Genomic DNA, 25,944 nt, shown 5'->3' on the forward strand with positions numbered 1-25,944 from the left:
AAGAGAGATCATTTTAGGTACGTATAGCTGTATAAAACCTTTTCATTATACTATTTATTTAAAAGTTTATTTTCTAGGTTTGCATTTTAGTTTTCCAAAATTATATCCTATGCATATTAGATGTACTGCTTTATTAGGCCGGCTTGATATCTGCATTGGAACCTCCAGGCCGGAGGTTCCATCATAGATCCGTCTCAAAACGCCAGAAAAAAAGTACTGCATGCAGCGTTTTTTCTTCCATCCACATGCTGGGCGGAAAGAGGACGGACCTCATTATAGTCAATGGGGTGCGTCTGGCACTGTTCGGGTTCTGTCCAGACACTTAGCCATCCGGCCAAATGGAGCAGGAAAGCGGAGACCCCCAACGTAGATGTGAATCTACCCTTATATTATTATTATTTACAGTGCAGTTGGACATATATTGTCAAATCAGAATTCGGAGCAATAAACAAATTTTGATACTTAGGTTTTACTTAGAGATTGGCATTTTTCTCTTTTCTTAAATTGACAATACGAGGGGCTGCTAATAAGTCTTTGGCTTTACCCAGAAAGAAACGAGATGTCAACACACTTCTTACATCGGTATTCCAAGTTCTGTAAGCCTTGCAAAAAGAAGGATTTCGGTTGTGCCTCAAACCAGTCATCCATAGTAGCTATGGCATCAGTAATGGTGTGAAATTTGGCACCCTTGAGGTGTTTGTTCAGATTTGGAAACAGATGATAGTCGGAGGGAGCTAGATCTGGTGAATAAGGTGGGTGGTCAACCAGCTGGAAGCCTAGCTCCACCAGTTTTGCCGTGGTCGCTTGTGCAGTGTGAGCGGAGGCGTTGTCTTGCAGGAACAAGATTCCTTTGGATATTTGCCGTGCCTATTCTTCAGAGCTGCCTTCAATTGGCCCAAAAGTTCAATGTAATACCTTGCATTGATGGTGGAACCATTTTTCAGGTAGTCCACTAGCAGCACGCCCTCCTTATCCCAGAACACAGACGCCATCACCTTAGTGGCTGATTTTTGCACCCTGAACGTCTTTGGGTGAGGAGAACCACTGTGCCTCCTCTCTTTTGACTGCTCCTTGGTTTCAGGGTCATACAAATAAATCCAGGTCTCATCCATAGTGACCAGTCGATCCAGGAAGTTCTTATCAGTCTGGAAACGCTGACAAATGGACCGGGAAGTTTTCACTCGCATGCTTTTCTGATCTGTTGTCAAACATTTGGGGACCCACTTTGCAGATTCTTCATGTTCAAATGTTCATGGATAATGATACAAATACGTTCATGAGAAATCCCCATGATGTCTGCTATTCCTGCAGCTGAAATTGGCCGATTCTCCAGTATGAGGTTGTGCACTGCATCGACGACCTCCGGAACAACCTCCTCTCTCGGTCGTCCAGGACGTTCCTCATCATTGGTGCTGAAGTAGCCCGTTTTAAATTTGGCAACCCAGTTCTTAACTGTAGAATATGAAGGGCATTGATCCCCCAATGTCTGCGACATATCACCATGAATATCCTTTGTTGACTTTCCTTGCAGAAACAAGAATTGTATCACTCCTCTGCTCTCATTTGCTGTGAATATCGCCTTAGACTCCGCCATTTTGTTTTCCCGCGTGCCGAGATCACGGTTGCCATAAGCTACAAACACAAAATTTTGAAAACCTATATTAGACCCATAAGGCTTTCATGTGATGCAACATTCGTTACCATAGAAACAAAGAACAACACAACGCCAAAGACTTATCAGCAGCCCCTCATAACTTACTGTTTTGATGTAGAAATAATGTGTTGCCACGATAACCACCATTTTATGTTTGTTCCTTAATATTAGTCCTCCCACCACAAGGCTTGTAATCTGCTGGATGGCCAAAAAAGTATCGGTGCAAATACTGATCAAGATAAGGAACCTTTCCAAAATCGAAGTGAGCCAAGGAGAGTGAAGATTTTTGATGGAGGGCAAGTTACTATCTTTTGCATTCATGTCTGTAGACTGTTTGAAATTTTGATACCTCATAATACATTTTATTCACAAGGGGGCGCCCTCTACGTCTAGAGGAAAGTAGGTTTCTACACCAACATAGAAGGGGGTTCTTTACTGTAAGAGCAGTGAGACTATGAAACTCTCTGCCTGATGACGTGGTGATGGAGAATTCGATAAGACTTCAAGAGGGGCCTTGACACCAATCCTTAAGCGTTACAATATTATATCTTCTAACCACTGATTACTTCAGAAGGGTCGCTGATCCGGGGATTATTCCGATTGCCAGACTGGAGTTGGGAAGGAATAGTTTTTCTTTAAATGGGGAAAAATTGGCTTCTATCTGATTGGTATGTTTTTGCCTTTATCTGGATCAACATTGGGATGTATTAGGCTTAGCTGGATAGACTTACCATATGTTTTGCTTTATAAGACGCATCGGATGATAAGACGCACCTAGGTTTTAGAGGAGGAAGATAGGAAAAAAACATTTTGAACTCCCCAGACCAGGCAGTGAGGTATTACAGGAGGAATAAAGAGCAGCAGTACCGCCTCAGAATGAAGTATATACCACTTGTCAACCTGCCATTCAGAAACCAGGGAAAGCTGAGTGTACGTGTAATGGTGATCTTATTACTTGTCACACAGCTTTCCGGGAGCCCTGAATGCCATGTCTGACTAGTTATAGCAATGTGTGTGCTATATGTGCTTGCATAATGCAGCTGCCATTCAGGATCCTGCAACTTTCGCCCCCACACATACTTTGGAGGGAAAAAAGTGCGTCTTACAGAGCGGAGAAAAAACTATTTTAAAAGAAAAATACTATTTCTTGGCTTCTCTTCAGAAAAAAAAACTTAAAAAGGTATCTTCAATCCAAATGTAAACCTTTGGCTGAATCCCTCCTTCCCATAGAGTTTGAATGAATGAAGCAGCAGTTGAGCATGCATGCTACCACTCCAAACTTTTCCTTGCCGTTGTAATGTGTCCGGAGGGGCCAGGGGATAGCAATCAGTGGGGTATCAGCTGATGAAGCCCCAAGTGATAGTGTATGGCTAGAATACCCCTTTAAGTGATCTGTACCAGACTTCATTTTCATCTTTGTTTAAAAAGTTAATCGGGATCTAATATCTTAATAGGTATAAGTCAAATGAAGAATATGTTTACGTGCGTGGCAGAGGAAGAGGAAAGTATATTTGTGAAGAGTGTGGGATAAGGTGCAAAAAGCCTAGCATGCTGAAGAAGCATATTCGTACGCACACAGATGTACGGCCATACCACTGCAACCACTGTAACTTTTCCTTCAAGACAAAAGGTAGGCTAATTTACGGTCTTCTTATTATTTATTTTAAAGTGCTGTTAACTTCAGGGCTCTGAACAAATGAACATATACAAGGGTGTAAATACATTATCAAATAACAGGAACAATAAATGACTAAAAGCCCATTTTGACACAACATTTATCGCTCAAAGCCATCTTTTGAGCGATAACCGTTGCGTCTATATGCACGGACATCATGCAGTTTTTGTGCACGATTCGTTCCTTGCTCAAATCTAGTTTTTTTTAATTGAGAGATGAACTCTTATCAGCGGTGCGGACTGTCATCACAGTCGTCAGCACTAATAATATTCTTTCAATTCGTGTCCCGCTGGTAGTTCACAGTGGGACGTGAGCTGTAAGCGCGGAGAACAATACAGCTGTTTGCTTAGCAGAACAGCTGTATTGTTCGCCGAGTGATAGCGGCGGTGTCCCGCTACGCCTGCATCGCTCTTTAGTAGCTACTTAGTTACTATAGACTATGCAAAGTTGATCGCTCAAAACTGTCACTCAAACTATCGTTTGAGCAACTTTTGAGCGATCATTCGTCAGTGTAAATGGGGTATAACAAATTGGTACAGAGAGAGAGGGATCATGCCCGCGATGGCTTACAGTCTACATGGGAGGGGAAAGAAGACAATAGGTGAGGGTGAAAACACAGATATTTTTTTCCCCCCACTCAATTTATTTAAATGAAAGGTGATGTCCAGTAATGGCCCTTTTACACAGAATAAGCAATACACAATTCTCATTTGCCCGAGTTCAATGAGCTGGTGACCTCATCACCATCATGTTGGCGCTTGTGCAGCCTGTTTAGACAGGCAGATCATCGTTGAGAATCGTTCACTTCTCGTTCAGTGTTTCACATTCCTATAGGCGGGGAATGTTTATACGCAACCAGAAGTGAACGTGCCAACGATGACTTTTATGCCGGCTGAAACTGATCAACTAATGAAAGGTGAACGATTTTCATTCAGTTGTTGGCTCGCATTTAAGCTGAACAATTACCTTCATTTTCATTAATTCTATTAATTTTTTTGAAAGATAATCATTCCGTCAAAACGCACCTTAACAAATATTACAGACATAAAGATCAAGTTCTCTCAATATTATGGATCAACCTTTATCTATCTATCTATCTATCTATCTATCTATCTATCTATCTATCTATCTATCTATCTATCTATCTATCTATCTATCTCTCATATCTCTCTCATATCTCTCTATCTATCTATCTATCTATCTAAGCGAAAGCGCCCACTTAATGACTCACTCTTACAAACTTGAAATTTGGCAGGAGCATTCTTTAGGTCCTCAATAGGACAAGTAAAGGGGTCACAAGTTCATTATTCAATTCAAAGCGCCAAAATCTTCAAAAAATCGCGATGCACGAGAGAGTACTTTTTTCAGAATCCCTAAGGGCTCATGTCCACGGGCAAAATGTGATTTAAAATCCGCAGCGGATCTCCCGCGCGCGGATCCGCACCCCATAGGGATGCATTGACCACCCGCGGGTAGATAAATACCCGCGGATCGTCAATAAAAGGCATTTAAAAAAAAATGGAGCATGAAAAAATCTGGACCATGCTCCATTTTCGTGCGGGTCTCCCGCGGGGTCGGCTCCCGCGGGCTTCTATTGAAGCCTATGGAAGCCGTCCGGATCCGCGGGAGACCTAAAATAGGAATTTAAAGCATTTACTCACCGCAGCGGACCGCGAAGCTCTTCTCTTCCTCACGGCCGCATCTCCCTTGCTTCGGCTCGGCGGATGTGCCCGGCGCATGCGCGCGGCACGTCGACGACGTGCCGGCGACGTGCCGCCGGCGTCAGGAATTCATCCGCCGGCCGAAAATGAAGATCCGGCCGTGAGGAAGAGCAGAGCTTCGCCGACCGCTACGGACAGGTAAATGCTTTTAAATTGCTATTTTCAGCGCTCATGTCCGCGGGGCAGGAGGGACCCGCTGCAGATTCTACATGGAGAATCTGCAGCGGATCTGATTTTCCCCGTGGACATGAGGCCTTAAGCCTAGGGAAATGATTTTTGCACACATACTACCTTCAGGCGGGAAGGCATCCTAAGCAGGCCTTTTTTGAGGATTTCATTGTCCAACCGCGACAATTTGTGTTGAAATCGCAAATTTTTGAAATTCGGTATGTAAATAGGGAAAATAAAGGCGACGCAACTTGATTTTCTACCTCAGCTCTATGTGTATATACCGAGGAGAATGCAGCTCACCTTTAGGGCGTAAACACATGGGCGTATGCGCAACTACGTTTGCCACTATGGAGGGTGGTTGTGCATGAACGGGTTTTGTTTTTTCTCTTGGAGTATTCACACTCCTCACTATAGTGCGTGAGTTTGAATAAAACAGCAGGAAGATGGGTCCTGCACGATCTTTCCCACATGTATTTAATACTATATATAGGGCAAGTCCTATATTTTCTCGCCCATACGATAAACAGGCGAGTATACTGCTAATGAAAACAAAACTATTGAAGTCAATGGTTTAATTTCATGCCTTTTTCCCACTGTAATTATAACAGGACTAAATCACACCCATATGAAAAAGCCCTAATCTGTATATAGTGAGGAAAAACCAACCTACCTATCTGTGTATACACTGAAAAGAATCTTATCTTTACACTAATTTCACACAGGCCCGATATCGCGCTCGGGAATGTGCGATGTCTCTGCGGGCAAAACGCCTCGCATCACTTCAGGGAAGTAGCGATCCTCTGGATCGGCAAGTGTTTCCAAGTGTTTTCAATAGGAAGCCTTGCATTGCATGTACCACGCACGCTGTGTAATGTTTTTCTCGATCCCGTTGAAAACAATCAGCGAGGGGTTCCAAGGAAAGTTCCAAAGATAGGACATGCTGCGATTTATTTATTTTTTTTTTTATTTTTTTTTCCCGCACTGCGATGCGGAGAAAAATTGCTCATGTGTTTCAAAAGAATGGGGTTCATATTTGTGTGAGATTTGTGTGTCTCGCAACGCGCAAATCTCAAGCAACTTTCTTGCTTGTCTAAAAACGGCCTTATGTCTATATACTGAGGAGAATTTTATAAACTGCGAAAGCCCTCTCTCAAGGATTCACTCACCGACTGATCACTAATTCTCTAACTTCCCGGTGTCGTACAAACATGAAACTTGTCACGACCATTCTTTAGGTCCTAAATAGGAAAAGTAAAGGGGTCACAGCTCGATTATTCAATGCGTGAAAATCTTTTTCTTCCCAGAAGCCACAAAACCTAGAGGAATTATTTTTTACACACACACAATCTTCAGGCAGGGAGGCGTACTAAGCAGACCTTTTTGGGAATTTCTTTGTCCAACCACGATAATTTGCGTCCAAAATATGAATCTTGAAAATTCGGTATGTAAGTAGGGAAAGTAAAGGGGTGGCAACATGATTATTGTGCCTCATCTCTATGTATATATACCGAGGAGAATTTACCACACGTGTATATATTGAGGAGAATTTACCACACGTGTATATATTGAGGAGAATCTATCACACACATATGTGTATATACTGAGGAGAGGAGAATCTACCACACATACACTACCGTTCAAAAGTTTGGGGTCACATTGAAATGTCCTTATTTTTGAAGGAAAAGCACTGTACTTTTCAATGAAGATAACTTTAAACTAGTCCTAACTTTAAGCAAATGCACTCTATACATTGCTAATGTGGTAAATGACTATTCTAGCTGCAAATGTCTGTTTTTTTGTGCAATATCTACAAAGGTGAATAGAGGCCCATTTCCAGCAACTATCACTCCAGTGTTCTAATGGTACAATGTGTTTGCTCATTGGCTCAGAAGGCTAATTGATGATTAGAAAACCCTTGTGCAATCATGTTCACACATCTGAAAACAGTCTAGCTCGTTACAGAAGCTACAAAACTGACCTTCCTGTGAGCAGATTGAGTTTCTGGAGCATCACATTTGTGGGGTCAATTAAACGCTCAAAATGGCCAGAAAAAGAGAACTTTCATCTGAAACTCGACAGTCTATTCTTGTTCTTAGAAATGAAGGCTATTCCATGCGAGAAATTGCTAAGAAATTGAAGATTTCCTACAACGGTGTGTACTACTCCCTTCAGAGGACAGCACAAACAGGCTCTAACCACAGTAGAAAAAGAAGTGGGAGGCCGCGTTGCACAACTAAGCAAGAAGATAAGCACATTAGAGTCTCTAGTTTGAGAAACAGACGCCTCACAGGTACCCAACTGGCATCTTCATTAAATAGTACCCGCAAAACACCAGTGTCAACATCTACAGTGAAGAGGCGGCTGCGGGATTTTGGGCTTCAGGGCAGAGTGGCAAAGAAAAAGCCATATCTGAGACTGGCCAATAAAAGAAAAAGATTAAGATGGGCAAAAGAACACAGACATTGGACAGAGGAAGACTGGAAAAAAGTGTTGTGGACGGATGAATCCAAGTTTGAGGTGTTTGGATCACAAAGAAGAACGTTTGTGAGACGCAGAACAAATGAAAAGATGCTGGAAGAATGCCTGACGCCATCTGTTAAGCATGGTGGAGGTAATGTGATGGTCTGGGCTTGCTTTGGTGCTGGTAAGGTGGGAGATTTGTACAGGGTAAAAGGGATTCTGAATAAGGAAGGCTATCACTCCATTTTGCAACGCCATGCCATACCCAGTGGACAGCGCTTGATTGGAACCAATTTCATCCTACAACAGGACAATGACCCTAAACACACCTCCAAATTGTGCAAGAACTATTTACAGCAGAAGCAGGCAGCTGGTATTCTATCTGTAATGGAGTGGCCAGCGCAGTCACCAGATCTGAACCCCATTGAGCTGTTGTGGGAGCAGCTTGACCGTATGGTACGCCAGAAGTGCCCATCCAACCAATCCAACTTGTGGGAGATGCTTCTAGAAGCGTGGGGTGCAATTTCTCAAGCTTACCTCAACAAATTAACAGCTAGAATGTCAAAGGTGTGCAATGCTGTAATTGCTGCAAAAGGAGGATTCTTTGACGAAAGCAAAGTTTGATGTAAAAACAATGTTATTTCAAATACAAATCATTATTTCTAACCTTGTCAATGTCTTGACTCTATTTTCTATTCATTTCACAACGCATGGTGGTGAATAAGTGTGACTTTTCATGGAAAACACAAAATTGTTTGGGTGACCCCAAACTTTTGAACGGTAGTGTATATGTGTATATATTAAGGAGAATCTACACCACACACATTTATATACTGAGGATAATCTACCACACATATATGTGTATTTTCTGAAGAGAATCTACCACACATATGTGTATATACTGAGGAGAATCTACCACACATATATGTGTATATACTGAGGAGAATCTACCACACACATTTATATACTGAGAATCTACCACACATATATGTGTATTTTCTGAGGAGAATCTACCACACACCCATTTATATACTGAGGAGAATCTACCACACATATATATGTATTTACTGAGGAAAATCTACCACACATATATGTGTATATACTGAGGAGAATCTACCACACATATAGGTGTATATACTGAGGAGAATCTACCAACACACATATGTGTATATACTGAGGAGAATCTACCACACACACATTTATATACTGAGGAAAATCTACCACACATATATGTGTATATGCTGAGGAGAATCTACCACACATACACTACCGTTCAAAAGTTTGGGGTCACCCAAACAATTTTGTGTTTTCCATGAAAAGTCACACTTATTCACCACCATGCGTTGTGAAATGAATAGAAAATAGAGCCAAGACATTGACAAGGTTAGAAATAATGATTTGTATTTGAAATAACATTGTTTTTACATCAAACTTTGCTTTCGTCAAAGAATCCTCCTTTTGCAGCAATTACAGCATTGCACACCTTTGACATTCTAGCTGTTAATTTGTTGAGGTAAGCTTGTGAAATTGCACCCCACGCTTCTAGAAGCATCTCCCACAAGTTGGATTGGTTGGATGGGCACTTCTGGCGTACCATACGGTCAAGCTGCTCCCACAACAGCTCAATGGGGTTCAGATCTGGTGACTGCGCTGGCCACTCCATTACCGATAGAATACCAGCTGCCTGCTTCTGCTGTAAATAGTTCTTGCACAATTTGGAGGTGTGTTTAGGGTCATTGTCCTGTTGTAGGATGAAATTGGTTCCAATCAAGCGCTGTCCACTGGGTATGGCATGGCGTTGCAAAATGGAGTGATAGCCTTCCTTATTCAGAATCCCTTTTACCCTGTACAAATCTCCCACCTTACCAGCACCAAAGCAACCCCAGACCATGACATTACCTCCACCATGCTTAACAGATGGCGTCAGGCATTCTTCCAGCATCTTTTCATTTGTTCTGCGTCTCACAAACGTTCTTCTTTGTGATCCAAACACCTCAAACTTGGTTTCATCCGTCCACAACACTTTTTTCCAGTCTTCCTCTGTCCAATGTCTGTGTTCTTTTGCCCATCTTAATCTTTTTCTTTTATTGGCCAGTCTCAGATATGGCTTTTTCTTTGCCACTCTGCCCTGAAGCCCAAAATCCCGCAGCCGTCTCTTCACTGTAGATGTTGACACTGGTGTTTTGCGGGTACTATTTAATGAAGATGCCAGTTGGGTACCTGTGAGGCGTCTGTTTCTCAAACTAGAGACCCTAATGTGCTTATCTTCTTGCTTAGTTGTGCAACGCGGCCTCCCACTTCTTTTTCTACTCTGGTTAGAGCCTGTTTGTGCTGTCCTCTGAAGGGAGTAGTACACACCGTTGTAAGAAATCTTCAATTTCTTAGCAATTTCTCGCATGGAATGGCCTTCATTTCTAAGAACAAGAATAGACTGTCGAGTTTCAGATGAAAGTTCTCTTTTTCTGGCCATTTTGAGCGTTTAATTGACCCCACAAATGTGATGCTCCAGAAACTCAATCTGCTCACAGGAAGGTCAGTTTTGTAGCTTCTGTAATGAGCTAGACTGTTTTCAGATGTGTGAACATGATTGCACAAGGGTTTTCTAATCATCAATTAGCCTTCTGAGCCAATGAGCAAACACATTGTACCATTAGAACACTGGAGTGATAGTTGCTGGAAATGGGCCTCTATTCACCTTTGTAGATTTTGCACAAAAAACAGGCATTTGCAGCTAGAATAGTCATTTACCACATTAGCAATGTATAGAGTGCATTTGTTTAAAGTTAGGACTAGTTTAAAGTTATCTTCATTGAAAAGTACAGTGCTTTTCCTTCAAAAATAAGGATATTTCAATGTGACCCCAAACTTTTGAACGGTAGTGTATATGTGTATATGCTGAGGAGAATCTACCACACATATATGTGTATATACTGAGGAGAATCTACCACACATATATGTGTATTTTCTGAGGAGAATCTACCACACATATGTGTATATACTGAGGAGAATCTACCACAAACATTTATATACTGAGAATCTACCACACATATATGTGTATTTTCTGAGGAGAATCTACCACTCACATATGTGTATATACTGAGGAGAATCTACCACTCATATATGTATATATAGTGAGGAGAATCTACCACACATATATGTGTATATAGTGAGGAGAATCTACCACACACATTTATATACTGAGGAGCATCTACCACACATATATGTGTATATACTGAGGAGAATCTACCACACATATATTTATGTAGTAAGGAGAATCTACCACTCATATATATTTATATATTGAGGAGAATCTGCCTCGCCTTTAGTGTATATACTGAGGAGAATCTACCTCACCTCTATGTGCATATACTGAGAACACTCTAACTGATCTCTATTTTTATATACTGAGGAGAATATGGCCTCATGTCCACGGGGAAAATAAGAATTAAAATCCGCAGCGGATTTTAACTCTTCTCCTGCGCGCGGATCCGCATCCCATAGGGATGCATTGACCACCCGCGGGTAGATAAATACCCGCGGATCGTCAATAAAAGTGATTTTTAAAAAAATGGAGCATGAAAAAATCTGGACCATGCTCCATTTTCATGCGGGTCTCCCGCGGGGACGGCTCCCGCGGGCTTCTATTGAAGCCTATGGAAGCCGTCCGGATCCGCGGGAGACAAAATTCGGAATTTACTCACACGCTCCGTTTCTTCTCTTCGCGGCGGCGCCATCTTCTCTCCGTCGCGGCCGGATCTTTTTTCTTCGGGACGGCGCATGCGCGGGGCACGTCACCGACGTCATCATGCACATCCGCCGAGCCGAAGAAAGAAGATACGGCCGCGACGAGAGAAGATGACGCCGCAGCGAAGAGAAGAAACGGAGCGGATGGGAGGTGAGTTTATTCTGATTTATTCTTATTTTCAGCCCTCATGTCCGCGGGGCAGGAGGGACCCGCTACGGATTCTACATGGAGAATCCGTAGCGGGCCTGATTTTCACCGTGGACATGAGGCCTATAACTGACCTCTGTGTGTACATACTGAAGAGAATCTACCTCCCCTCTATGTGTATATACTGAGGAGAATCTACCTCCCCTCTATGTGTGTATATACTGAAGAGAATCTACCTCCCCTCTATGTTTATATACTGAGGAGAATCTACCTCACATCTATGTGTATATAATGAAGAGAATTTACCTCACCTCTGTGTATATATACTGAGGAGAATCTACCTCACCTCCGTGTGTGTATATACTGAGGAGAATCTACCTCACATCTGTGTGTATATGCTGAGGAGAATCTATCTCACCTCTGTGTGTATATACTGAGGAGAATCTACCTCACATCTGTGTGTATATACTGAGGAGAATCTACCTCACTTCTATGTGTATATTCTGAGGAGAATCTACCTCACCTCTGTGTGTATATACTGAGGAGAATCTACCTCACTTCTATGTGTATATTCCGAGGAGAATCTAGCTAGCGTCTCTGTTTATATACTTAGTAGAATCTAACTCACCTTCTATATATACTAAGGACAATCTACCTCACCTCTGTGTATATACTGAGGAGAATCTACCTCACCTCTGTGTGTATATACTGAGGAGAATCTACCTCACCTCTGTGTGTATATACTGAGGAGAATCTACCTCACCTCTGTGTGTATATACTGAGGAGAATCTACCTCACTTCTATGTGTATATACTGAGGAGAATCTACCTCACCTCTATGTGTATATACTGAGGAGAATCTACCTCACCTCTATGTGTATATACTGAGGAGAATCTACCTCACCTCTGTGTGTATATACTGAGGAGAATCTACCTCACTTCTATGTGTATATTCCGAGGAGAATCTAGCTAGCGTCTCTGTTTATATACTTAGTAGAATCTAACTCACCTTCTATATATACTAAGGACAATCTACCTCACCTCTGTGTATATACTGAGGAGAATATAACTGACCTCTGTGCGTCAGTGTATATACAATAGAGAATCTGCCTGATCTCTATATATACTTTGGAGAATCTACCTTACCTGTAGGGCAAAAACACACTGGCGTATGTGCAACTACGCTCGCCGCTATGGAGCGTAGTTACGCATGAAGCAGTGTTTTTTTTTGTTTTTTTTTTAGTGTTTTACCGGGCCATCCAAACTCCACGCCATAGCGCACAAGTTTGAAAAAAAAACTGCAGGAACGTAAGTCCTGCCCTATCTTTCTTGCGCTTAGATAATCTATATATATAAAATAGGATGTATGTGTGTATGTGCCACCATAACTCATGAACGTCTGCAGCAATTTCAACAAAACTTGATACATATATAACTCATCCTATGCGTACAAATTTGGGGGGGATAAGACAGCCTCACTACCCCTGATGGGGGAGGCGAGTGTAATGACGGAATTACACTTGAGCAGGTGTTTTTTATTTTACAGTTTTATCAAACACAGACGACCTCCTCATCATCATATCCTAATCTATTACACAGGCTACCTCCTCATCATACACTAATCTATCACACAGACGACCTCCTCATCATACCCTAATCTATTACACAGGCTACCTCCTCATCATACACTAATCTATCACACAGACGACCTCCTCATCATACCCTAATCTATTACACAGACGACCTCCTCATCATACACTAATCTATTACACAGACTACCTGCTCTTCATACACTAATCTATTACACAGCGACCTCCGCATCATACACTAATCTATTACACAGACTGCCTCCTCATCATACACTAATCTATCACACAGACTACCTCCTCATCATACACTAATCTATTACACAGACGACCTCCTCATCATACACTATAATCTATTACACAGACGACCTCCTCATCATACACTTATCTTATTACATAGACTACCTCCTCATCATACACTTATCTTATTACACAGACTACCTCCTCATCATACACTAATCTATTACACAGACTACCTCCTCATCATACACTAATCTATTACACAGACTACCTCCTCATCATACACTAATCTATTACACAGACTACCTCCTCATCATACACTTATCTATTACACAGATTACCTCCTCATCATACACTTATCTATTACACAGACTACCTCCGCATCATACACTAATCTATTACAGACTACCTCCTCATCATACGCTAATCTATTACACAGACTATCTCTGCATCATACACTAATCTATTACACAGACTACCTCCTCATCATACACTAATCTTATTACATAGACTACCTCCTCATCATACACTAATCTTATTACATAGACTACCTCCTCATCATACACTAATCTATTACACAGACGACCTTCTCCTCATCAAATACTAATCTATTACAAGGACCTCCTGCTCCTCAGATAATAATATCTTACACAGACAACTTCCTCCTCCTCAAATACTGATATTACACAAACAACCTCCTACTCATATACCAATATATTACACAGACTACCTCCTCCTCATGCATAAAGATATTACACAGACGACCTCCTGTTCATATACTAATATATTACACAGACCTCCTGCTCCTCAGATAATATCTTACACAGACATCTTCCTCCTCCTCAAATACTGATATTACACAGATGACCTCCTCCTCATGTACCAATATATTACACAGACTGCCTCCTCCTCATGCAGTAAGATATTACACAGACGACCTCCTCCTCATGTACCAATATATTACACAGACTGCCTCCTCCTCATGCAGTAAGATATTACACAGACGACCTCCGCCTTATGTACCAATATATTACACAGACAACTTCCTCCTCATGCAGTAAGATATTACACAGATGACCTCCTCCTCATATACTACTAGATTACACAGAAGACTTCCTCCTCCTGCAGTAAGATATTACACAGATGACCTCCTCCTCCTCATATACCAATATATTACACAGAGGACCTCCTCATGCAGTAAGATATTACACAGACGACCTCCTCCTCATATACCAATATATTACACAGAGGATCTCCTCCTCATGCAGTAAGATATTACACAGACGACCTCCTCATATACCAATATATTTCACAGAGGACCTCCCCCTCATGCAGTAAGATATTACACAGACAACTTCCTACTCAAATACTAATATTACACAGACGACCTCCTCCTCATATACCAATATATCACACAGATGACCTCTTACTCCTCATACACTAATATATTACACAGATAACCTCTTCCTCCTCTTATACTAATATATTACACAGACGACCTCCTCCTCATCATACACTAATAAATTACACAGATGACCTCTTCCTCCTCATATACTAATATATTAAATCAGTACACACATATATACACACACATATTTAAATTCTTTTTGTGTTTAAAAATAAAATACACAGGCAACCCTGGGTAATCAACTGGTACTATATATAGGGCAAGTCCTATCTTTTCTTGTCCACACTACTAACGGGTGAGAATACCACTAATGTAAATGAAACCATTTAAATCAATAGTTTTGTTTCATAATTATGGCTGCATAACGACATAAAAGCCCATGTGAAGAAGCCCTTCTGTATATATACTGAGGAGAATCTACCGCACATCTGCATATATAAGGGTACCTGTCCACGGGCCGGACGACCCTTCCCATAGCTATGGAAAGCGCCGGCACCTGTCCACGAGCGGAGAATCATTGCGATTCTCCGCTCGCGGCGGGCACTTCGCAGCATGCTGCAAACAGCCCTGATTCTACGCAGCCAGCCTATTTATCAGATGGTGCTGACCGGCGGAGAATCGGCGGCGGCTCCCGCGCAGAGATCTGCCACGGGACTTCGCATCGCCATGGACAGGGGGCCTTAAGTATATATAAATGCGAAAGCCCTAATTTTTCACTCCCTGAATGACTCCTCACTAAGGGCTTCTTCACATTAACTCGGGTGAAGCCGGGTATATCAGCTGGTTCTCTTCTAACAGCCTTCTAGATCTGTGTGGCTGGTTACACTTCATGTGATCATTTGTTTGATTTCCTTAATTAGCTAGCAACCGTACAGTTATTTAATTACTTATAAGACTACTAGCAAATGCCTGCTGTTCAGTTACATGTGACAAACTAACTGCTACTGATGGACATTCACCAAAGCAGCATCCACCAGATCATGAAGTTGTACCGCTGCAGTACAGCAGTATTCCACATCAATTCCTGCTATTTAAAAGCGATTGGCCACTGAAGGAATAATAGGATGAGATATACTCCTCCGTAGTGTGCCGAGCCACTCTAATCTCCCTGGTCACTTCCAGTGTCCACTCACTTCTAGATCGAGTGGTCACGTGCCCGTCTAAGCGTGTGCCTGCTTTGGCCAATTACCAGCCTCAGTGTGGGATTACGTGAGACCATGAGCCTACCAACACACGAGAGAGCGCAATATCAGGCCGAGAAACTCATCCCAAAATTGAACTCCTCAACGTGCGATTTACCCATGGATGCCAGTTGGGTAATGGAGTTCATATTTGTTCATCCCGCAACGCACAAATCTCACACAATTTTCTCAGCCGTGTGAAACCGGCCTGAGAGTGGGGCCGTTCAACAGTTTAATATTATTTATTGGCTTTTTATGTGGCCACTGCATTTAAGAAAAAAAAAATTAACTAGAATTCCAAAATTCAGGTAATTCTAGGCAGTGGGTCAGATTTACTAATCTTGTATGATAGTTAAGCAGTGTAACCTCTTCCCCGGCAGTCTAAAAATGCACCAGATTTATCACAATGGCTAATGCTAGGTGATGACTTTGACCTCTTTAAACTCTTGTCTAACTATGCCACCCATTGGTTGGCTTAGCTCGTGGAAAAATGTTTGGCGCACGTCGCATTTAAACCATGTTCTCCTTCCTGCTAAGTCACATCCTTCTCCATTAAAGGGGTTGTCTCGCGGCAGCAAGTGGGGGTATACACTTCTGTATGGCCATATTAATGCACTTTGTAATATACATCGTGCATTAAATATGAGCCATACAGAAGTTATTCACTTACCTGCTCCGTTGCTGGCGTCCTCGTCGCCATGGTGCCGTCTAATTCTGATGTCTTCTTGCTTTTTTAGACGCGCTTGCGCTGTGCGGTCTTCTCCCTTCTGGTCGGTCCGGGCATAAGCGGCGTTCTGGCTCCGCCCCCTTCTACGCGTCATCGCGTAGCTCCGCCCCGTCACGTGTGCCGATTCCAGCCAATCAGGAGGCTGGAATCGGCAATGGAACGCACAGAGCCCATGGTGCACCATGGGAGAAGACCCGTGGTGCACCATGGGAGAAAACCGCAGTGCATCCCTGGGAAAGGACTGGCGGCCATCTTGGGAGAAGATTTTATAAGTTCATCTTTCATCACATCGGTGAGTAGCAAGCGATTTAAAAACCGCTTTAAAATGCTATTTTATGCCTGGGGGGTGATAGGGGGAATGGGCTAATGTAAAATTTTGATGTTTGCCGCGAGACAACCCCTTTAAGTCCTGTCTCTTGTCAAGTGAAGCACAGTCCATTATTTTTGTTACATTTGCTTAATAAAGAGGTGTAAAATTTTTGTAATTTGCATCAAAAACGCACTAGATTTTGGTGCATTTTAGTAAATCTAAATATGTATAACCCCTTAATGATGGGCTAATTGTAGGTCCTAATGACCAGGCAGGATTTTATGTATTTATTTATTTCGTCATCTCATTCCTAGATCTTTAACTTTTGCATCTTTCTGTTGACACGGCCATTTGAATGCTTGTTTTTTGCAGGACAAAGGGTGAATGCAGACAGCCGGGTCGGATCCTGCTGCGAGAATTCTCACATCGGGATTCGAGCAGTGACCCACAGATCACCTCCTCCAGCGTCTTCCCCTGCTCTGCGCCAGCTCGCGCACCGCCGCACGTGCGCAGAGCAGAGCCGGGGCGTCAACGGTGACGTTTCTGTGCGGGCCTCTGCAAGGTTGGCACAGAAATAGGACATGCCGCGATTTGTTTACCGCTCGAGTTTTCACGCAGTCAAATCGTGGCGGTCTGCATAGTATTCCATAAACTAATGCAATCCTACGGCAGCGCGCACGGGCGGAAATTCTGCGGGAAATCTCGCCGTGGAATTTCCGCCTGTGTGCATTCACCCTAAGTGTATTTTTTTAATGGCATCATCCTTTTTTGAGGGGGTGGAGAGAGAAATTCTATTACTGATTTTTGGATTTTATTTTTACAGCGTTCTGCAAATACAAAATAAATAATGATTCCGGCAATACCAAATTACACGTTTTTACTTTTGTTATTTTTTTACACTGAAAGCACTTAGAAAAGAAAGGGACGAAGAAAAAAATGTGCTTTTGTGTTATGGCCTTCCATTGACATCGCCATGGCCTTTTTATTTTTCCATTGATGGAGCTCTATGGGAACCTGTTATTTGTGGGATAAGCTCTATTCTGCATTACACTTTATCTACAGGCAAAATAAACAAAATATGCAATTCTGGCGTGATCTTTCATTTCTTTTTTTACAGTGTGCACCATGCGGTATAAATATGTATAATTAATTCTGCATGTCAGTACAATTACAGGAATACCACATTTATAGAACTTTTTAAAATAGTGCTTATTGAGGATTTTTTTTTTTTTACTTGGTGTGTGGAACTTTAATGTTTCCATTTGGTGATTCGTGTAACTTTTTTTATCCTGGTCTTTTCCATTTTTTGTGAGGCAAAATTAGCTATTTGACATGTTTTTTACTTTTCAAAGTAATTTATTGAAAATGTTTGGCACACAAGACAGTAACAATCTGCACGTTAACCCTACGCCGGGTGATTCAAAGGTACATGGAAATACGCATGAAAGAGCAAATAGTTGTAATATAAAGTTAACAAACAAACATACCCACTATCATATAATTGTTAACCCTTTCCAATCCACTGTCTGACGTCTAAAGACATTCTGATTGAAGCCTGTACAGCTCTGATGTTGGAAGACATCCAGCAGGGTATTCTTACTGTAGATTACTGGCCGCTCTGTTGTCGGGGGGCCTCTCCAGCATATCCCATACCGCAGTACTGGCTCTAGCCAGCAGATGGCGCCATTGTATACTGGCAGAAAGAGAAAAACCCCTAGGAAACAATGAAGCCAAAATTGGATTGCAAAGGGTTAAATAACTAAACATTGGTATTTTCTAGACACAACTTAAGATAAAAAGTTGAAAATGACCGTGACTTGGCCATGTTTTTTATGTATATTTTTCACAGCATTCACCATGTGGGTTAAAATACTGTAATAACATTTTTACGTGCGTCATTTCGAACACAGCGGTACCAAATTTGTGATGATTTTTTATTTTGTTTTAGATAGTAAGGCCTCACACAGGCATTGCTGAAAGTGCCACAATTTAAATCGCGGCGCTTTGCTGTATCTTACTGTAGTTTTCATTATTGATGAGGTGCGCTAAACGCCCCCAAATAGAGCAGACTCCGCTCGAAAATCAAATTCCAGTAGGGATGCTGCCTGGCTAGAGGCCAATAGGGGGTTACTGTTACTACTGAGGCCAATTTAGGGAACACTATTACTAGTGAAACCACTATGGGGGGGGGTTAGGTTACTACTGTGGCCACTATAGGGGGCGCTATTGTGGCTCATTCACACAGGCGTAAGTGCGTTTTGGGATATGGGAACAGTTGTGTCTGCATCAGCTAGAGCGCCCTCTAGTGTATGCAGAAAGGTGAAGTCAGATTTCTCAACCCCATCTTCACCTAGCTGCGTAGAAGAAGAGGGGTTTTGTAAGAAAATTGTACAGAATATGCTGTTAAATTCTGTACATTAAAAAAAAAAGTGCAGTTACTCTTTAACTGAAAAATGACACTAAGTATATGGTGTGTAGTCCCGTGCCCTGGATATACCATCGTACTGTAATGTGTGTAGTCCCGTGCCCTGGATATACCATCGTACTGTAATGTCAGGCTGCGGGCCATTTGTGGTTCAGGATATTGTGATCTTATAATTGCATCGTGTAGTAACAACATTCTTATACTGGCTCTGTTTTAGGCAATTTGACAAAACACATGAAATCTAAAGCTCACAGCAAGAAGTGCATGGACATGGGGATAGCAGTCGGCCCAGTGGATGATCAGGACACGGATGATTCGGGTGAGAAATCTTCTATTTGTGGTTGGGAAAGGTGGGCCGCGCTTTTATATTGTGTATTCCATGGATTCATGATGGAACCTCTCACCATGTTTTACCCTCACATACCTTTTGGAGCACTATATCAGTGCTTAATAAAGCGGTTTAACCTCTTAAAAAGACAGCCTATTTTTGGCCATAAGGATGCAACAATTTTGGGGGGATTTTTATCTCCACATTTAAAAAGCCATAACTTTTTTATTTCTCCATCATATCAGGGCTTTTTTTTGGGTGGCAAACTGTAGTTTTTATTGGTACCATTTTGGGGTACAAAGTTTGGGGGGATATTTTTATATTATAAATATGGCAAAAGTTTTTTGTTTTTTTACTTCGTTTTAATTATTAAATAAAATATTTTAAACAGTTTTTTAAACTTTTTTTTTTCTTTTATATGGGGGACATGAAAGAGCGATGGTTTGATCACACCTACAGTATGATGTAATACAATGGTATTACATTATACCGTGATCTTACAGGCAATCTATCAAGCCACACCACAGGCATGGCTCTAGAGGTAATCTGCAATGGCAGTCTTTGGGGGTTTCAGAAGGCCCCGGCTGCCATCGCCGCTGAACAGCACCCTGCGGAGGGCCTTTTGAGTTCTCTGAACTCCAATTGGGGCATTTAAATGCCACTGTCAGAAATTGAGAGCGGCATTTAAAATGTTAACAGAGAAGACCGCATTACCTACTTCCAAGATGCTGTGTGAAGATTTGCTAGTAGTAGGATGACTGTCTATAAGAAATGAGTATATATCTGATATTTCTTCTATGGAGGGAATACAGATGGGGGTTTTCAGAAGAATCTACAAAAAGCCAACCGATTTATGAAGCGCAGATGATGACAGCAAAGTGATGTCGTTGGGTAATAAATGGTGCTTAGGATGTAATCCGCTTATTGCCATGTCCTTTGTGTTTGACTTGGTCATGGTTTGGGCATTAGTAAATAGTTGCATGCTTTTGCCTTTTGTGAGTGGAATCATCCCCATGGCTATCTGCCATACATCCTCTCCTGATTGTGTCACCAAAGTACAGGGCAGCAATGTGAGGAATGCTAATATGTGAATTAGACTGTCAGGCCAGGTGAACCATTTAGCATGACACAATGCAACTGTGCTTCTCCGGTTTCCTAGTGTCTGTCCAGGGCTTATTGCCTAAATGACCACAGCTTGATAATTAAGGAAGCAAATGACCAATTTGTGCTATTCCAAAAACAGCATTCTATAGTCTGTTTTCCGTAAACCAGTAGTGAATGGGATTTATAAAAGTGCATTTGTATGGTTTTACACGTGTAAAGTAGCATTTTTAATAATTGTGTATAAATAACACTTTCTTACTTATTTAGAAACTGATTTAAGGGAAAAATAGGTCTTGCCCTAACTTTTGGCCAAGGTCAGCCGGCAGCTCCCATAGAAGCCTATGGTAGCTGTTGGCAAGGAGAGGGACTTTAGCACAACTAGTGCTACTAAACTTCCTCCCCTTGCCTTTGCCGGCAGCTTCCAAAGGCTTCTATGGGAGTTGCCAGCTGATCTTGGCCAAAAGTTAGGGCAAGACCTATCTTTTTCGGATGCGCCTACACAACACTATTCTATGGGAGCTTCTATTGCCGGGCTGCGGCTTATATACGCTGCACCCGGCTGTGTGAATGGGCAAGAAAACGCAAGATTTAACCGCGATTTGGTTGCGGCTTTCTCTTGTTCATGCTATTTTCGGCCGCAATGTGGGCAGACAACAATTGCAGCGCCCCTGTGACTAAAGCCTAAATCCACTAATTTCCAAAAATCTATTTCTTCCTTCACTTTTGATTACATGTGAAATGTTAGTAGATCACCATGTGATGTATTGCTTTTCATGTCTATGTCCACCTCTCTGTATGTAGTGTACTCGTCTCTAAAGTTGGCCGTGCACAGGGCCAATCATCTCATGAGTAGTGAGGCTTCTTGAATGGCTCCCAAATGGAAATAAATGTGAAAAAAACATTTTGGCGTGTTGGATTTCAACATTCAGCGGTGCCTGGTACAAGCTTTGTCCCTTCTCGCTATTGAAGTCCCCCAGCATCCTCAGGGGTATTAGGGCTATATATAAAGTGTGCGCTGCAGACCCACTGAGCCTTATACGCTTGTCCATGAAGCCACCTTCACATCTGCAGCGAGGGTTCTATCTTCCTGCTCCATTCGGGAAGCAGGAAAGGGGAATTCCCTGGCCGAACCGAACAGACCCCATTGACTATAATTAGGTCCATTCGGTTTCCGCTCAGCTGCCGGCATAGCTAGCTTCAGATTCATATGAATAGATAGAAGTAGGTATTAAATCCTTAGTTACGTGCGTAGTTTGTGCCGTAGAGACACTACTGAAACCAACGTCTGATGCTGCACTTCTCAGGTTGACTTCTTTCTACCTACTTTGATTTAAGCAGTACTTCCTTCTCAATAAGTCAGGACGGCTACACATCTGCGTTGGAATCTCTGTCTGGCACAAAATACAAGAAGAAATGGCAGCTAAGCGGAAACAAAATGGACTCTATTACAGTCGATGAGGTCCATTCGGCGCTGTTCGGTTCCATCCGGCCAGGAAATTCTCCTTTCCTGCTCCATTAATCTAGGGATTACTCTGGCTGCCATTATGGTCAGGAAGAAATTTTTTTTCCTCCAAATGAGCTAAATTGGCTTGTTGGGGTATTTTTTGCCTTCCTCTGGACCAACAAGGTGGGCAGGGAGGTTGAATCAGGCAGAACTAGATGGGCACTGACTTCATTTGGCCTAGCATACTATGTTACTATGAACGGAGGGAGCAGGAAAACGGAATCCCCGCCGCAGATGTGAAAGCAGCCTTACAAGTTCTTTACTGTACTGGCATGTTCTCGCAGTGTTTTGGTTTTTTTTTGGGGGGGGGGGTTACAATTATCTGTGGCAGAAACTGTATTCTGCCATGGACTTACAAGCGGATCCACACACAGATTTAGCTCAACTCAATGGGGTATATCCGTGCGCAGCTACTAATTGAAAACGTATCCATCGTCTTTCTTCACTCGAAAATATTTGCGCTAAGACACTTTTAAAGCATTTATTGTTACATTATGCGTCTGTTCTCATTGGTATAAGCACATTATTTGTATTTAACATACTAAGGAACCGTTTTCTGCTGCCAAGGTGCTTCCTGGAATCCATTGCCTTGCTATCCCAGCAGGTGGCAGTCTTGGCCACAAAGATCAGCCTCTGCCCGCTCTCTTCTAACATCGTGCACTTCTATTACTTGTTTAGGTCCATATTAATGATATAAAGAAAAGCTATCACCCGTTAACACTATATTGGTCCTTTCTTGAGTTAAACACTTACATTTCTATTAGCTGCAACTTTGCATAATAATCTATTTTCACATCTAGATTTAGTATAAGCTCTGTAGTTGCCAATTCTTGGGACTACTTAAGGTTCAATCCTTCGCATAGTCTAGAGATATTCGGCAATTAGGCAAGTCTAATAATTAAAAGATTGTTTTAAGCACTGGAATTATGAACGTTCTTGGATTTAGCGTCTGGCCAATTTGTAAAAGGTATCCTAACATGTTTCTAGTTTAGCTACAACCCTCAGCAGGCATAGTCAACCTGATACAAGCTGTCATTTCTGCTGTCAGCTTGGATTCAACTCATATCCTGAATTTTGATCAAATGCGGTTATGTGTTTTTTGAACCATGTGAGATCAGAAACCTTGCGCGTGCTTCAAAGCCTTCTCATGCACTGCTGCAGGGCACCTTTCAAGCAAATATTGGCAGGAATGTGGTTAACATTCAGCTCACTATTTGCCTCGTTGGTAAAATGCATAGAACGTGAAAAAAGGGGAAAATGTATATATGTTTATTGTATTCTATAACTTTATATGCATATCTTATGGAATGGATTGACTTTGGCTAGCGGTAGGGGTGTAATACTATACAATGCAGAGATCCATCTAGATAATTGCTGTCTGAAGTGGGATTTGTATTTAAATCAACAATTTAGATGCCTACAAAGGTGACAGGCAATTTAAGGGAGTATTTCCAAATTTCACAGTTATTACGTAGCCACAGGATATGCCGTAATTAACCTCTCGGACCTGCATTCATGTGAAGAATGAGAGTTTCCCAACCCGCCTGGTAAGACAGCCACTGACCACCACATCCTGGGGAAAATGAAGAGAGAGGTGGCCGTACATGTGCGTGGCTCTCTTATCGTTCACTTTTGGGGCCAGGCCCAATGACTCCCATAAGTCCAATGTTCTCTACGCATTCCTGTCTTTCACCGCTTCTTTCAGTTCCATGATTAACATGTTGGTGGTGGCCTTGATTGTATCTAGCCATCTTGTTCTTTGTCGTCCTGATCTTCTCCTTCCACTGACCTTGCCGAGCATCAGTACTGTTTCCAGTGAGTTAGCGAGCATCACGTGGCCAAAAAAAGAGAGCCGCTGTTTGATGTTTTTGCCCTCTAGTGATATTTTTGACTTGACTTGATCTAACACTACCTTGTTCGTTGTCCTGGCAGTCCAAGGTATCCGTAGCATTCTCCTCCAGCACCAGAGTTCGAATGTATCAAATTTCCTTCTGTCTGTTTTCCTGAGCGTCCAACTTTTACAACCATACGTCGTTATGGGACAGACGATTACTTTGACCAGTCTGGTTTTTGTTGCACTACTGATATCCTTGCTTTTCCAGATCTTTTCCATTCCTTGCATTGCATTCCTACAAAGTGTAATCCGTCTCCTGATCTCAGGTCCAGGTTGTCCGTTACGATCGATTTTGAATCCAAGGAAGATGAAATCTTGGACCATCTCGACTTCTTCATTATGATGTTTATGTTCACTGTACCGTTGCCTACCGCGGTCATGACTTTCGTTTTCTTGCCGTTGAGGTACAGTCCTATGCGTTCGCTTTCCTTTTGCACTCGTTGAATAAGGTATTCCAGGTCCCTCTCACTTTCCACAAGCAGGGTGGTGTCATCTGCATATCGGAGGTTGTTGACATTTCTACCACCGATTTTCACTCTGATTTCTAATTCATCCAAATTGCATCGCCTCATGATCGTTTCTGCGTACAGATTGAACAGAACTGGTGATAGAATGCAGCCTTGCCGGACGCCTTTCTCCATTCCGAACCAATCCGTGTTTCCATAAGCTGCATAGAATTGTTCAATGTCCTCATCTGTTACATCGGTTGTGGGCACGTAAACTTGCAGAATTGTGGTCGAGTGAGGATTCCCATTGACTCGTATGGATATGATTTCTATCGTTTATGGCATTGAAACAATGGACAGCTGTGCCGAGTGCCTTGTTTGCGATGAATGCCACTCCATTGTGTCTGATGGGGTCATTGCCTGAGTAGAAAATATTGCCTGTCCAGTGACGCTCGCTGATAGTTGATCCGTTCCATTAAATTTTTTAGGATTTCCAATTTGCCCGTGTTCATGCCACGAGCGTTGCACGTGCCGATCCCGTGAATCTTTAAGAAACGCAAACAAAACCCTTCGCTGTTGTCAACCACACGGCTGGGTTTTAAAAGTGAATAGAAAATACCAAATATTGTACATTCGTGACAAGCTCAGAATTGTCTAAATATGCCGCTGCACGGGGTAGGTTGGAGGATGACCATCCCACATAGGGTCCCAGAACTGCGGCCTGCATCTACCAGACATGTAGATATCCCATCAATCTCCAGTATGGGAATCCCCTTTTAATGAAGTGGGAGTCTGTAATATATGTAATAATATGCACTTCTAGATTTGTCTGAAAAAATTATTTTAAACTCTGAAACTGGAGGATGACGTTCCTTCCTGTCAACTGCCTCTAGTTTTAAGGAACAGAATAAGTTGGAGTAATTGTGGTGAAATAGGTGGATTATTTATATTAGGACTTGCATACAGGCAAGAAAAAAAATAGTTGTTTTTTTGCTAAACAAGCAATTATTCCTGGTATTTCACTTCCACCAATTATAATCTGTGAAGAAATCCCCAATTTGCTTCTATTTAGCTGTGTGTGTATGTTTAAGTGAAAAAAAATCCTAGGGAGATAGATATGAGATAGATAGATATGAGATAGATAGATATGAGATAGATAGATATGAGATAGATAGATATGAGATAGATAGATATGAGATAGATAGATATGAGATAGATA

General features: G+C 42.0%; 1 protein-coding gene across 3 annotated transcripts in view; it reads left to right on the forward strand.

Moving 5' to 3' along the window:
• Positions 1–25,944, forward strand: part of HIVEP1 (HIVEP zinc finger 1) — a 166,865-nt gene that overhangs the window by 120,183 nt on the left and 20,738 nt on the right. For all 3 annotated transcript variants that reach the window (XM_066579366.1, XM_066579367.1, XM_066579368.1), the window contains 3 exons: positions 1,826–1,950; positions 3,109–3,284; positions 19,667–19,768. In XM_066579366.1, coding sequence (XP_066435463.1) covers positions 1,826–1,950; positions 3,109–3,284; positions 19,667–19,768 — 403 coding nt within the window. The remainder of the gene's footprint in view (positions 1–1,825; positions 1,951–3,108; positions 3,285–19,666; positions 19,769–25,944) is intronic.

This window comes from Eleutherodactylus coqui, chromosome 9, assembly GCF_035609145.1.
Source record: "Eleutherodactylus coqui strain aEleCoq1 chromosome 9, aEleCoq1.hap1, whole genome shotgun sequence".
In the NCBI taxonomy this organism is placed as follows: Eukaryota; Metazoa; Chordata; class Amphibia; order Anura; family Eleutherodactylidae; genus Eleutherodactylus; species Eleutherodactylus coqui.